The sequence below is a fragment of the Numenius arquata genome, chromosome 14, assembly GCF_964106895.1.
Source record: "Numenius arquata chromosome 14, bNumArq3.hap1.1, whole genome shotgun sequence".
Classification (NCBI taxonomy): Eukaryota; Metazoa; Chordata; class Aves; order Charadriiformes; family Scolopacidae; genus Numenius; species Numenius arquata.
This window is the reverse complement of record NC_133589.1, coordinates 16,668,930-16,682,196: the sequence shown is the minus strand read 5'-3', so window position 1 is coordinate 16,682,196 and position 13,267 is coordinate 16,668,930. Positions and strand designations below refer to the sequence as shown.

The following is a 13,267-nucleotide window of genomic DNA, read 5'->3' as shown; positions in this document are numbered from 1 at the left end:
CTCCTCAGCGCCATGGTGGCCCGGCTGGGCAACCGGGATGACCCACTGCCTCAGGATTCCTTCGAGGGGGTGGACGAGGATGAGTGGGTAAGTACCGGGGGGGCAGGGGAAGACACCCCGGGGCCGGTCCCGCCGTGCCGCTCACCCCCACCGGGCCTCCCGCAGGACTAGGCTGGACCCCAGCACCCCGAGGGCCACGCCGAGGACCCCCGCACCTGCTCGGGCCCAGCAGGGAGGACGAAGAGGAAGAGGAGGAGGAGGAGGAGGAGGAGGAGGAGGAGGAGGAGGAGGAGGAGGAGGGGGGGGGGGGGGGGGGGGCCGGCGGGGCCCGGCCCGGTTGAGGGGAGGCGCGGCAAGGGCCTAAGGCCGTGCCTCGCACCGGGCCGGGCGGCGGCCTTGGGCCCCGTGCCCGCCGCGGGCAGGCCCCGCTATTAAAGCCGCTGCACCAGCACCCGTTTCCTGCTGTGATTCCGGGCCGAGGGAGGGGAACCGGGGGCCGGGGGAGGTGGGACACACACACACACACACACACACACGGGGCCGGTACCGGGGTAGGCCGCGGGCTGGGCCTCGCCCGCCCCGTGCGCATGCGCGGCGCAGCCACCGGCGAGACCTCCCGGTCGGCGCGGCCGCCAGGGGGCGCTGTGCCCCTCGCGGGGGGGGGGGGGGGGGGGGAGAGGGCGCTCCGCCCCGCGCTGTCGCCGTCTCGGTGGCCGCCGCGACCTTCGCTCCCTGACCCCGTGACCGCCGGGGGCGGAAGCGGCGGCGGGGACATGGTGAGAGGGGACGGGGGAGGCGGCGGGGACGGGCCGGGAAGGACAGGGTTCGGGGGGGGGGGGGGACGACGACACGGGCCGGGGAAGGTGATAGGGCCCGGGGAGGCGGAGGGGACCGGGTTAGGCGGGGCTTGGGGGCGGAGGGACCGGGCCTCGGCGGGGGAAGAATGATGATGGGAAGAACCTGGGGGCGGGGAGAGGGCCCAGGGAGGTGCGGGGAAGCTGGTTCTGCGGGGGACAGGGCCTGGGGAGAGGGTTCGGGGCCGGGCCACGGCGTGACAGGGCCCAAGGAGGTCCAGGGCAGGGCCCCGGGGGGACGGGACGGGGCTGGACAGGGCTGGGGGAGAGGGGACAGGGCTGGGGACAGGGCCCCGGGCGGCTCTGACAGCAGGGTGTCCCCCGCAGGCCAAATACCTGGCGCAGATCATCCTGGTGGGGGCCCAGGTGGTTGGACGGGCCTTCATGCGGGCGCTGCGCCAGGAGTTCGCAGGTAGGAGCCGAGCTGCTGCCCCCGACATCGGGCTGCTACCCTCTCTGCGGGGTGTGCCCGTACTCCTGGGCACCTCACGGCATCCCCTTCCCCAGGGCACCCCACTGTTCCCTGTCCCCTGGGGATGTGCCCGGCAGGGACACTTGCCAGGCTTGTCGCAGGGTGACAGTCAGCGCCCGTATCCTGGCACCAGCCTAATGGCGTTTCAGCTCAGGCCGGGCTCCCCACAGCTGTTCCAGCCACCAGCCTGGACCCAGCACCACTGCCAGGCTCCAAGACATCCCGGCAGCCCCAAAGGGCAGAGCAGGATGGTCCCCTGGGACACCGCAGCTCTGTCCCGCCTGCAGCCTGGCTCGCTGTGGGCACAGAATCACAGAATGGTTTGGGTTGGAAGGGCCCTTAGAGATCATCAAGTTCCGACCCCCCTGCCATGGGCAGGGACACCTCCACTAGAGCAGGTTGCTCAAAGCCCCATCCAGCCTGGCCTTAAACATTTCCAGGGATAACAACAGCACCAACAGCAAATGGGTGCCCCCCAATTCCTGCCACCTTCCCAGGACCAGGGACCTCGTCTGGGTGACCCCCACAGGCATGAGGAGGGCAGAGGAGTGGGACTGGGATGTGAGCACCTCAGAGCCCATGGGCTTTGCTGCCCAAGGCCTGGGGGGTCTCTGTGGAGGGGGGACTCATGCCTTCGGTGTCTCCGGGCAGCGAGCAGAGCAGCAGCAGATGCACGAGGGCGCTCAGAAAGGCCCCAGTCCGCCGCCGCCTCTAGGATCACCGGAATCAGCCTCCAGGAAGCTCAGCAGATCCTCAACGTCTCCAACCTCAACCCGGAGGAGATCCAGAAGGTAGAGAGACAGAGACAGGGAGAAACAGTGCTGGCAGGGGGTGCTGCCTGCATGGGGGTGACAACTGGTCCCGGAAGGAGTGCGGGTGCTGACTTGGGCCCAGTTAGTCCGTTTGAGCTGCTTCTGCCCCAGATGGAGGAGCCTGCTGGTGGCTCGCAGGCATTAGCAGCCTCCCAAGCTCAGGCCCTGCATTTGCCTGGTGGTGCTGCTTGGGCAAGGGGACGTGGGCTCCCTGGAGGCACCTGACTGGGAACATGGGGACTCACCGGGGGGTCAGGCAGAGCCAGCCATGTCCCCAAGATTGCACTTGTCACCTCCAGCACCACTGTGGGGAGCAGGAAGACACTGGAGTTCAGGGCTGGGGAGGGTGGAGGAGGTGAATCCGACGGGGAACTTCTTTTTGGCAGAACTACGACCACTTATTCAAGGTGAACGACAAGTCGGTGGGAGGCTCCTTCTACCTGCAGTCCAAGGTGAGCAAAGGGAGGAGAGGAGGAGGGCTGTGCTGGCCCCCAGCCCTGCCCTCAGCACCTTCCCCTGCCTGGGATTTGGGAGGGCAGAGCCTGAGCGTCACTGCAGATGAGGCAGGGAGGGGAGGGGACAGCCCCGTCCCTGTGTGTCACTTCATCCCTGTTTCCCACAGGTGGTAAGAGCCAAGGAGCGGCTGGACGAGGAACTCCGCATCCAGGCCAAGGACGAGAAGGAGAAGGGGTGGAAAGCCGAGACGTGACTCCTGCCACCCCAACGCCCCGTGTCCCTCACCCTTAACTTATAGGTAGCCAATAAATACCATGTCCTCCGGCACCTGGCCTGGCTGCTCTGCGCTCTGGGGAAGAAGAGGGGACTTGCCCACCTCTGCCTGCTTTCCTGGAGGGGATTGCCCCCTGCAAAGGGCTGGGTTTTGCCCTGGGGAGGAGGAGAAGGAGGACAAGGGAGGCAGCTGGGGAAGGAAGGGGTGTCCCTGGGGCACTGAGGGCTGCCAGGGCTCAAATGGCACTGGGGGAGGCTGCGGGAGCTATTTTCGTGGTGGGTTCGGACACTCTTGGCCTGAATGCATGGATACCTCTGGCTCTGTACCACGGCAGCGCCGGGAGCTCTGTGCCGTTACCCTTCTCCCACCGCGGGTCAGGGCAAGGGGCTGGGGGAGGGACACACACTGAGCTGTCCCCACCCGCAGCTCATCCCACAGAGCCTGGCAGGGCTTCCCTGGCACCGAGGCTGCCCGACCGGGAGCGTGGGGACCCGCCGGGGGGGTCAGGCAGAGCCTCCGAGATCACCCCCATCACCTCCCTATCCCCTGGCTTTGTCCCCGCCTCGGGCTCGCGGTGGCCCTGGCCGCCACCGTGGACTGAAACAGGAACTTACTTCAACTTCACTTTATTTGTTTTCTTAATAAACTTCCTCTCCCCTGGAGGAATATAGTGTTATAGTCGTTAGCTTATCTCTTACTTCTGCAGTCCTTAAACGCTATGCTAACAGCGATGGAGCCCAACAGGAGGAAAATAAAAACAACCCAGAAACTACGATAGAAAGGCACTTTCGAGACCGTTAAAATACTGATGTCCTGGAATGTGCAACAACAAACCGACGAAGGAGCGAGGAGGAGACGTACACCGGCCGGGGGGGGCCTGGTCGATGGCCCGCGGCCATGCTGGGGCTGTGACAGCGCCACATCCCGGCCCCAGGAGGGTGAGGGCAGGGAGACCGGCTCCCCGCAGGGCACGCGTGGCCTGGGGGGGGGGGCTCCTTCCAGCGGGGAGGGGGCAGGATCAGGGAGATGCCCCACCCCGCCCCAGAGAAAGCTGTGAGCGGGGGTCCCGCCTGGCAGCGGGAGGTTTGTGGGACGCCCCCCCATGCATGTGCCAGGGGAGGCTCCGGGCTCTGCTCCTGGCACCGCGGCTCCTGGCACCGCATCCTGCCCACCCCAACGTGATGCTGGGGGCGGGGGGGGGGAGCTCATGGGGGAACCGGCACGTCCCGGGGAGCGGGTGCCTCACCGGCCGGTGCCAACAGGCCACCGGCGGCAGCTCTGCCGGTGCCCGGAGTCCTGCCGGCGCTGCCTGCATGCGCTTGCGGTACATGGTTAGGTATGAACGTAGCTAAACAGGGTGGCTCTGCCCCGGCGCGGAGCCGGCGCGGCGAGCAGCACACACAGCCATGTGCCTTGTCACGGGGATTGCCGGGGAGGTGGTGGCGGCGGGGGACGAGGGCGGCCACGGAGCGGGAGGGATACAAGCGGGCACCGGGCCGGCGTGTGCCCAGCCAGCTGGGCCCGGCATAGAGGTGCCGTAGCCACGGCACTGCCCGCGGTGGCGCCGGCCAGCCAGGGCACTGCCGGGCACATCTTGGGGTGGCAGGTCCCCAAGCTGTCACCCCCACTGTCCCCACAGCGGGAGGCTGCACCCCCCTGCCTGCTGGCACCGGGCAGGGAGACACCGAGTCGGCGGCAGCGCATGAGCCCAACTGGGGCCCCGTCGGAGTTGGGGGGAGGAGGGGGGGGGCTGGTCGAGAAATAAATAGCGGCGTCTCCGGCTGCCTAGGTCACGGGGGGAGCAGGGGGACACACCCCCCTCCCCCCGCTGTGTCCCCAGGGCTGCCCCTGGCACAGGGTGGCAGCTGGCTCGGGCCGCCCAGGGATTATTGCTTTTCTCAGAAGAGTCCGTTCTTCTTTCGTGACGGTTAAAAGCGTGAGCGAGGCCCCGCCAGGGCTGGGGGGGGGGGCTGCTGGGGGTGAGGAGGAGGGGTGATACCCCCCCCCACCATCACCCTCCAGGAGCGGGATCTGCCCTCCAGGCCGGCATCCAGCCCCGGGCATCGTCGGGCCCCCCCCCTTCCCCCTCAATTCACGGCGGCGGGTTTGAGCAGCAGGGAGCCGGGGGGGATGAGCACCCACCCGGGGGGCAGCGCCTCGGGGCTGCCCCCCGAGCTGACGCCGGCCGAGAGGTCGAGCACGGCCCCCGGCAGCAGCGCCAGGCTCTCGGGGGGGACCCTCGGCCGCCCCAGCTCCGTCCTTTCGCACCTTTCCTTCCGGCTCTCCAGCCCTTTGCCGGCTTTGGGGGGCCGCCCCTCGGCCTCGCTGCCCTTCTCCCCCTCGGCCTTGGCCAGCAGCGACATGACGGGCAGCCCCAGCCCCGCGGCAAAGGGCGAGGGCAGCAGCGGGCTCTTGGCCAAGTTCAAGGGGCCACCGTTGAGGGGCAGGACGGGGCCCGGCAGGGCGGGCAGGCCACCGGCGGCCCCACAGCCCAGAGCGCTGAGGTCGAGGGGTGCCGGAGCCAAAGGGATGGGCAACGCCGGCAGCCCCGGGGGAGCGAAGAGGGCGGCGGGGTTGGGGATCACCAGCTGCGCCCCGTTAACGTAGGGCACCTCCGCCGAGCCCAGGGGCGTTTTGGGAGGCGGGTGGTGGACCTTGAGCATCTCCGGGTGGTCGGGGGAGACGAAGTGGCCGTGGGCTTTGATGTGCTTGCGGAGGGAGCTGGGGTCGGTGTAGCGCTTGTGGCAGCCCGGCATCTTGCAGGAGTAGGGCTTCTCCACGTAGTGGGTGCGGGTGTGCTTGAAGCGGTCGCTGGAGTTGGAGTAACGCTTGTTGCAGCCTTCGTAGGGGCAGATGTAGGGCTTCTCGCCTGCGGGACAGCACAGCAGAGGGTCCACCGGGGTGGGGGACACGGCCCCAGCCCCGCTGGGTCCCCTGTGTCCCCATCCCCGAACCTCCCCGCTCCCCGGTGGCCGGCGCTGACCTGTGTGCGAGCGGTTGTGGATTTTCAGGTTCTCCAGGCGGGAGAAGCTCTTGTTGCAGGTGGGGCAGCGATGCGGCTTCTCGTTGGTGTGCGTCCGGATGTGGATCAGCATCTTGTACCTGCCAGGGTCAGGAGGGTGATGTTAGAAGGGGGGGTCAGCCCCATCTCCTTGCCCCCATGCCCTGGCTATGGGGTGGTCCTCCAGGACCCCACACTGGAGGGGCTGGATGGATGGAGACCTCCCCTTGCACAGCCCCTGGTGCTGGGCTCCTGTGTCCGCACAGCAACTCAGAGCAGCCCCCCCAGGACCCCAGAGCCTCCCACCCCCCAGTGCCCCCCCTGCTCACCTGGCGTTGAAGCCCCTGCCGTGGCGGGCGCAGCCCTCCCAGTGGCAGCAGTACCCCGCGTCCTTCTCGGGTTTGACATGGAAGTCGTTGACGTGATCCACCAGGTCTTGCAGGAGGTCAAAGAACTGGTTGCACTGGGGGTGGGAGACTGGGGGTGAGGGGGCCAGGCCGGGGGGGGGGGGGAGGGTGCTGGGACCCCCACCAGAGCCAGCCCCTGCCCCTCAGTCCCCGCCTCAGCTCCCACCCATAGCCCAAGCACAGCAGCACCAGCATCTGAGGAGATGGAAATGGCCCTTTGCATGACCCTCACGGTGTCCCTGCATGGCCCCCAGCTCCCCATCACCCCCCTTCCAGCCCCATATCCCCCATCTCCAAGCCCCATAGAGCTCTGCCACGACCTTCCGGCTCCACGTCCCCTCCCCAGCCCCAAAATGCCCCTGCGTGCCCCCATGACCCCCCACCCCCATCCTCGCAATGCCCCTGCGTGGGCTCCCAGCCCTTTATCACCACCCCCGGCCCCATAAAGCATCTGCACACACACACGCCCCCTCCAGCCCTCTAGCAAACCCCCAGCCCCTCATCATCCCCACTCTAGCCCTCAGCTGGCCCCACTTGCCCCCCCAGCCTCATATACCCCCCCCCCCAACAAGCCCCATAGAGCTCTGTCATGGCCTTCCAGCCCCACATCCCCTCTCCAGCCACAAAATGCCCCTGTGTGGCCCCCCCGCTGCCACACCTTCCCCCCCTCCATCCTCACAATGCCTCTGTGTGGTCTCCCAGCCCCCGATCACCACCCCCCAGCCCCATAAGACTTTTACATGCCACCCCCCCACCCCCCCCCAGTCTCCCCTTAACCCCCCCATCCCTCCCCACTGACCTTGGACCAGCGGCAGACGAGCTGCTTGGGAAGGGGCAACTCAGGGGGCAGGCGTTTCTCCTTGCTGGGGGGCAGGAAGGCGGCGGGGGGCAGGTGCAGGGCCCCCCCCGCCCCCAGCGGCAGGAAGAACTGGAAGGAGCTGGGGAGGCCGTCGATGTAGCGCAGGGACTGGAAATCCTGGAGCAGAGCCCAGTGACAGGGCCGTGGGGGACGGGGCCAAGCTGGGTGGTAGACCCCAGAACTCCCCAGAGACCCCCAGAAATTCCCACTGCACCCCAAAGACCTCCCCCGAGACCTCAGAACTCCCCATAGCCCCCCAGAGACCATCCAGAGACCCCAGAACCCCCCCATAACCCCTCAGAGACCATCCAAAGACCCTATAGCCCCCACAAGAGACCATCCAGAGACCCCAGAACCCCCCAGAGACCATCCAAAGACCCTATAGCCCCCACAAGAGACCATCCAGAGACCCCAGAACCCCCCCAGAACCCCTCAGAGACCATCCAAAGACCCTATAGCCCCCACAAGAGACCATCCAGAGACCCCAGAACCCCCCACAGGCCCCCAGAGACCATCCAGAGACCCCAGAACCCCCATAGCCCCCCAGAGACACCCCTCCCAGGAGCCACTCTGGGGATGCTGCTAGGGTCCAGGGGGGCCAGGAGGGACATTGACCCCATGGTGTGTGTACACACCGGGGGGGTGTCACCAGCAGCACTGGGCACAGCACCAAGGTCACGAGCACCATCCTGGGAACAGTCCCAACCGCTGGGGACACCTCTCAGGGGCATGGGGGCGGGGTGGGGGGCATGGCTGTACTTACATGGGGGGTGAGGGGGCCAGGCAGGTCCCCGCTGCCCTGGCGCTCAGGGGAGAGTGAGGCGCTGCCGGCCGGAGACTCCCCACCGGAGCGCGGCGAGAGGCTGAGGTCCACCACTGGCATGGCAGGGAACCGTCCATCCCGTGGCTCTACCAGCCTGGAGTGTGCCAGGAGACCGGGGGATGGCGAAGCCGGCACGGCCCGGCGACCCCCCCGGCTCCCCCCTCGGCCATCCCCGGCCGGCGGGGCGTCTGGGCGCTGGGGACCGCGGGATCGGGGACCTGGAGGACCCCGCTTCTCCCGGGCGGCTCGCAGCTTGGAGATGCTCAGCTTGAGGTCCAGCGGCTCCTCCAGCGAATGCATGGTGCCGGGGTGGGCGCTGCGGGGGACACGTGGGGGTCACCGTGGGGATGGGGGGCACCGGTGCCACCCCCCGAAGCATTGCCCCAGCCCAGCCCCACGGCGATGCCCGTCTCCCCTCCGGGCTGGAGGCCGAGTGGGTTCCGGCGGCTGCGGTGCTGGCATGGGGACCGTTCCGTCCCTTCCGGCCACCCTGCCGCGGCCCCCTCCTGCGGCGGGCAAAGGGCAGGGCACAGCACCGGGGGGCCCCCACGGTGTCCCCAGCGTGTCCTCTCCATGTCACCAACCCCCAGGGCCGGCTCAGCCCCTTGGCCGATGACCAAACCCTGCCAGGGATTGCCAAATCCACCGGGCACCCACAGAGCTGCGGTGTCCCCATTCTGCCCACCCACCCCCTCCACCCCCCCTCCCAAGTCCGTCTGTCCATCCGTCCCCGCGGGCCTGTCCCGGCAGGCCTTTCCCAGCGGCAGAGGAGGGCGGTGGCGGCCACCAGCCCGGCGGTGACCCGGGCGGCCGAGCCCGCTGGCCCCAGCTCCGGAGGCGGCAAAGCTTCCTCCCCCGCCGGGGCCCCTTCCCCGCCGGCCAACGCCGGGGCCGGGCAGGGGGTGCCTGCGGCACGGCACGGCATCGCATGGCACAGCGTGGCAGGGCACCACATGGCACAGCACGGCATGGCACAGCTGCTGCCTGCAAGCAACACCCCACCACCACCACCACACTTCCCAGGACCCCGTCCCCTCCCTGCCACTGTCCCCAGGGTGACAGCCCTGGCAGTGCCAGGCCACCCCGCTCCCCCTCCACACACACACACACACCCACCCCCCCGGCCAGAAGTGGCACCCCCCCATGGCTCAGCCGCCACACATCCAGCTGAGAACGGGCAGCTCAGTGCAGGAGTGAGCGCCCGAGCCCATCCCACGCCAGCGTCGATCCCGTCCCCAGGCTGTGCCTCCCCCTTCGGCCCCCCACATGGCCTGGCCGAGGGGCCGTGTTGGGGGGCACGGTGCACCCCACACACGTGGCAGCGGGGCCCCCCCCACCACCACCACCCGTCCCCCCATCCCCACCCCGCCCCGGGGGGCCCGTCCCCCGCCCTGCCCCGCCGGCGGGGCCCCCCTGCGCTGGCGGGGGTCCAGCCCGGCTCAGACGCTGAGGAATGCGGAGGAGCCGCGGGGGGCGCGGGGCCCGGCCGGGGGTGGGGGACCCCCCGCCTGCACCCCCCCACTACAGTGCCCCCATCCCGGCCGTGGGGCCAGCCCCATGGGGATGGGGGAGGGAGGGGAAGGGGGAGTACTGTCCCAAGCTCCCATGGCTGGAGGAGTTGCCCCATAGCAGCCTCCCCTGCCCTTCGCGGGTAGGGAGGGCACGATGACATCTTCCTGAGCCCCCCCCCGCCATGGCCATGGGGCCTGCCCCATAGCAGGGGTTCATCCCACTTCCCGTCTTCTCCCCCCCCCCCCCCCTCCCTCCAAGCTGTGGGGCCTGCCCCATAGCAGGGTCCCATCCCTTGTGGCAGAGCCTCCTTCTTCAGCCCCCCACAGCCATGGGGCCTGCCCCACAGCAGGGTCCCTCACCCTGTGCCCCACAGGGGGTGGCTGGAGCCCGAGAACCACGGGGGGGGGGGGGGGGGGGGGCTCGGGGCAGGGGACCTGCCCCGAGCCCCCCCCCCCCCCCCCCCGTGGTTCTAGGGCTCCAGCCACTCCCCATGTGCCCCACAGCCTGGTGCCACAGCTTGAGGACAGATGGGGGGCAGGACCCCCCAGCTAGGATGCTGGAGCGGGCTCCCCCCCCCCCCCCCCACCGAGGAAGCGTGACCAGCAGCCCCCAAGACCCCCCCCGGAGATGGGTGTCCCACCGGGGGAACCAGGCGAGACCTCGTGGCTGGTCCCCACCACAGTGGCCATGTCCCCACAGGCAGAATTTTTGGGGGGGGGCAGGAAGGGGGGGGTGTCCATGGCTGTCCCCGGCTGGGGTGGGTGGGAAAGGGGCCTCCAGCCGCTGACGCCAGGGCTCCCAGCGCGGCCGCGGGCGGGCCAGCGGCTGCCAAACCACGCGGCCCCACCGCCGCCACCGTCACCGCTCCTGGGAACCGGGGCGCCGCGGGGGCCCCCACCGGGATGGGGGACGGGGACCAACCCCGCCGTGGCTTGGCCGGACGCCCCAGCACCTGCGGCCCCCTCGCGAGGCCCCTGCCTGTCCCCATGTGTGTGTCGTGTGTCCCCCCCCCCCCCCAAAGGCCTCTCCTGCCCGCGCCAGGCGCTGCCAGCCCGGCCATGGCCCAGCGTCCCCTCCGGCCGCCCAACGAGCCCCCCCCCCCCCCCCCCGCCACACCAGTTCAAACCAGTCCGGCGCGGCGCTGGGCCCAGGGGCTTCCCAGTGTGGGTGGGGGCCGCTGGGACGGAGCCCGGACACAGTAGGGGGAGCCCCCCCACCCCCCCACCTCCATCCCCCCGGGGCCCCCCCACACTGCCCGGCCAGACCCGGGGTGACCCCGGTGCAGCCGGCGGGGTGCCAGGTCTCCGGGCCACCCCGCTGTTGGCATGACCGGGGTGTCCTGTTGTGTGTGTGTGTATGTGTGTGTGTGTGTGTCCCCCCCTCCACCCAGCCCCAGCTGCGGCACAAAACCTGCCAGGAATAGAGCCGGGGGTGGCGGGGGGTGGGGGGTGGGGGGGGGGGGGAGAACGGACCCCTGGGGCAGAGACTTCCCGGCGGCGCGGTGGGCTCGGGGATGGCGGCAGAGAGGGATGCCAATGTCCCGTCCGTCCTGTCTCGTCCCCCCCCCCACCCCGAGAGGGGACGGTGACCCCGGGGCTTGGCGAGCCGGGAGCGTTGCCAGCGCTGCGGGCAGGGCCGGGTGCCCCCGCCGCGGCGGCACTTGGCAGGGCTGGCAGCGGCAGGCTGGCACCGCCACCGAGGTCGGGCAGCCCTGGGAGCACCCCCCCAACCCCCCCACCCCGTGCCAGGACGGTGTGGGGGGGGTTGGGTTGCAGGATCTAGCCGGGTCACCATCCCCACGGCCGCTGGCAGGACGTGCCCACCGTGGGACCCACCGCCCCTTCTCGTCCCACTGCGGGTGCTGCTGGCGCTCCTCACCGATGGTGCCCACCAGGGCTCGCGGGGGGGACCACCTCCTGCTGGTGGCTCCAGCTTGTCACCATCCCCCCCCCCCCCCCGGCACCCACCGCCCCACACCACCCCCAAGGCATCTCCAGGAGTGGCCATGGCTCTGTCCCCGTGGTGTGTGTGTTGTCCCCCCCCCACCTTCCCTGGCACATGGCAGCCATGGGGACACCGGCGGGGGGCTGAGAGCAGCCCACTCCCCGGGGAGCGGGCCCACGGCGGTGCCACCAGCATCACACACCCTGCCACCTCCGCCCGGGGACACGGCCAGCGTGGGGCTGGTCCCCGGTCACCCAGCGGATCAGAGCCTCGGGCTCGGCAGCCCAGGTTGAGGGGACACGGGGACCTCAGGTTGGGGGAGACACAGGGAACCCTGGTTTGGGGGGGGGGGGGGGGGGGGGAGGTTGTGGTCACAGCAGGGTGACACAAAGGCACAGGGAAGGGGAGGTGGCCACTTGCAGAGGGGGATGAGCCCCTGCAGCAGCGCTCGGGGACACTGGGGACAATTTGTGGCAGCCCTCGGTCCCTGCAGCTGGCACCTCAGGGAGGGGGTCACCCCAGCTGGGCCCCCAAAACCCCTCCCCGTGCTGGCACAGCCTGGGCTCTGCCACCCCACACCTCAGCCCCACGAGGCCACCAGTGACGGGGACCGGGGGTGGCCGGTGGCACTGGGACAGGGCTGCCCTGTGGCCCCCGGCCAAAGCCGCCCCTTTTCCCCCCCCCCCGCAGGCTGGGGGCCACCAGTGGGTCCCCGGGGGTGGCCGCGGCCGGGCAGAGCCACCGAGCACGTCCCCGCCGCAGCCCCCGCCCCGCGGCCAAGGTCAGGACACCCGCCCCGGGTGCAGGGGGACAGCGGGTGACGGCCACCACCCCCGGGTACCCACTAGGCGTGGGGGGGGGGAATGTCCCCCCTCTGCACACCCCCACCACCCACCCTGTGTCCCCACTGCCTCTCCCCGGTGCCCTGGGGCTGCAGCGGGGGGGGCCGTGTCCCCCTCCCCCTCAACCCGCCCCCCACGGCGGGGGGGGGGGGCTGCAGGTGCCAAGCCAGGGACCCCCCCCCCGCATCCCCCGGGGCGGGGTCCCGGTGCTCCCCCCGTGGCGGGGAAGGGGCTTCCCGGCAGCGTATGTGTGTGTGTCCCCCCCCCTCCCTTCCCCGCGGTGGCGGCGGCAGCATCAGCATCATCCTTCTTCTCCTCCTCCGTGTCCCCGTCCCCCGTCGTCCGTGTCCCCCCCCCACCCCAAACCCGTCCCCGCGGCGTCGCGACAAAGCGCCGTTCCCCGGTGCGCGACCGTACCTGCGGCGGGGGCTCAGCGCCGGCGGCGGGCGGGGAGCGGGGCGGGGAGCGGGGCTTGGCGGAGCGGGCCCCCCCGCTGCCGGGCCGCCGGGCCGCTCCGCCACATCTGCAGGGGCTGGGGGCGGCGGACGAGGGCTCTGCCCTGCCTGCTGCCCCCCCCCCTCCCCGGTCCCCCGGGCGGCGGCGGCGGAGGGCGGCGGCGGGGCGGGGGCTCTGCCCGCCGTGATTTATGGCCGCCCCGCACCGACCGGCCCGGCCCCGGCTGCGGGCGGGAGCTGGGCGGGGGCCGGGGACGGCCCCTCCCCGCCGCGGGGGGCACCGGGGGGCACCGGGGAGAGGGGGGGGGAGCCCCGCCCCGTAGAGGGGGGACACACACGGGGACACCCTCCCCCCCCCCCCCCCGCGCAAGGTCACCCCGGCGCTGCGGCAGAGCCACCCCTCCCCGGGTGTGTCCGTGTGTGTGTGCGTCCCCCCCCCGGGGACGTGGCGGGGAAGGCGGGGGGGGGGACACCCCCGGCGGGGAGAAGGGGGGGGCCATTCCCCCCCCCCCCTTCCCCGGCACCGGGTGGGGGGGTGGTTTGTGACACCGCGCGG

At 70.9% G+C, this 13,267-nt stretch overlaps 3 protein-coding genes across 3 annotated transcripts in view; 2 read left to right on the top strand and 1 right to left on the bottom strand.

The window, feature by feature from the left end:
- Nucleotides 1-171, top strand: part of CORO7 (coronin 7) — a 38,188-nt gene extending 38,017 nt beyond the window's left edge. Inside the window, exons 27-28 of the mRNA XM_074158761.1 lie at nucleotides 1-87; nucleotides 166-171. Of these exons, the coding sequence (XP_074014862.1) occupies nucleotides 1-87; nucleotides 166-171 (93 nt within the window). The remainder of the gene's footprint in view (nucleotides 88-165) is intronic.
- A 584-nt stretch (nucleotides 172-755) lies between these two features.
- On the top strand, nucleotides 756-4,385 carry PAM16 (presequence translocase associated motor 16). The gene is made up of 5 exons (XM_074158814.1): nucleotides 756-776; nucleotides 1,182-1,266; nucleotides 1,978-2,117; nucleotides 2,525-2,590; nucleotides 2,761-4,385. Exons 1-5 carry the CDS (start codon nucleotides 774-776, stop codon nucleotides 2,845-2,847), a joined length of 381 nt encoding a protein of 126 aa, XP_074014915.1. The 5' UTR covers nucleotides 756-773; the 3' UTR covers nucleotides 2,848-4,385.
- A 570-nt stretch (nucleotides 4,386-4,955) lies between these two features.
- Nucleotides 4,956-8,258, bottom strand: GLIS2 (GLIS family zinc finger 2). Its single transcript, XM_074158811.1, has 5 exons — nucleotides 7,899-8,258; nucleotides 7,076-7,252; nucleotides 6,199-6,332; nucleotides 5,852-5,970; nucleotides 4,956-5,737 (listed from the first exon to the last, which is right to left on the bottom strand). Exons 1-5 carry the CDS (start codon nucleotides 8,256-8,258, stop codon nucleotides 4,956-4,958), a joined length of 1,572 nt encoding a protein of 523 aa, XP_074014912.1.
- Nucleotides 8,259-13,267: the final 5,009 nt, after the last annotated feature.

Bases quoted from the DNA above. Each gene is read 5' to 3' on its own strand.
- GLIS2 (XM_074158811.1), bottom strand. From the start codon at position 8,258: ATGCATTCGCTGGAGGAGCCGCTGGACCTCAAGCTGAGCATCTCCAAG. The intron at 7,253-7,898 runs GTAAGTACAGCC...GCTCTGCTCCAG, and splicing joins CTGGCCCCCTCACCCCCCAT to GATTTCCAGTCCCTGCGCTA. The intron at 6,333-7,075 runs GTCAGTGGGGAG...TCCCACCCCCAG, and splicing joins TCGTCTGCCGCTGGTCCAAG to TGCAACCAGTTCTTTGACCT.
- PAM16 (XM_074158814.1), top strand. The intron at 1,267-1,977 runs GTAGGAGCCGAG...GTCTCCGGGCAG, and splicing joins GCTGCGCCAGGAGTTCGCAG to CGAGCAGAGCAGCAGCAGAT. The intron at 2,118-2,524 runs GTAGAGAGACAG...TCTTTTTGGCAG, and splicing joins ACCCGGAGGAGATCCAGAAG to AACTACGACCACTTATTCAA.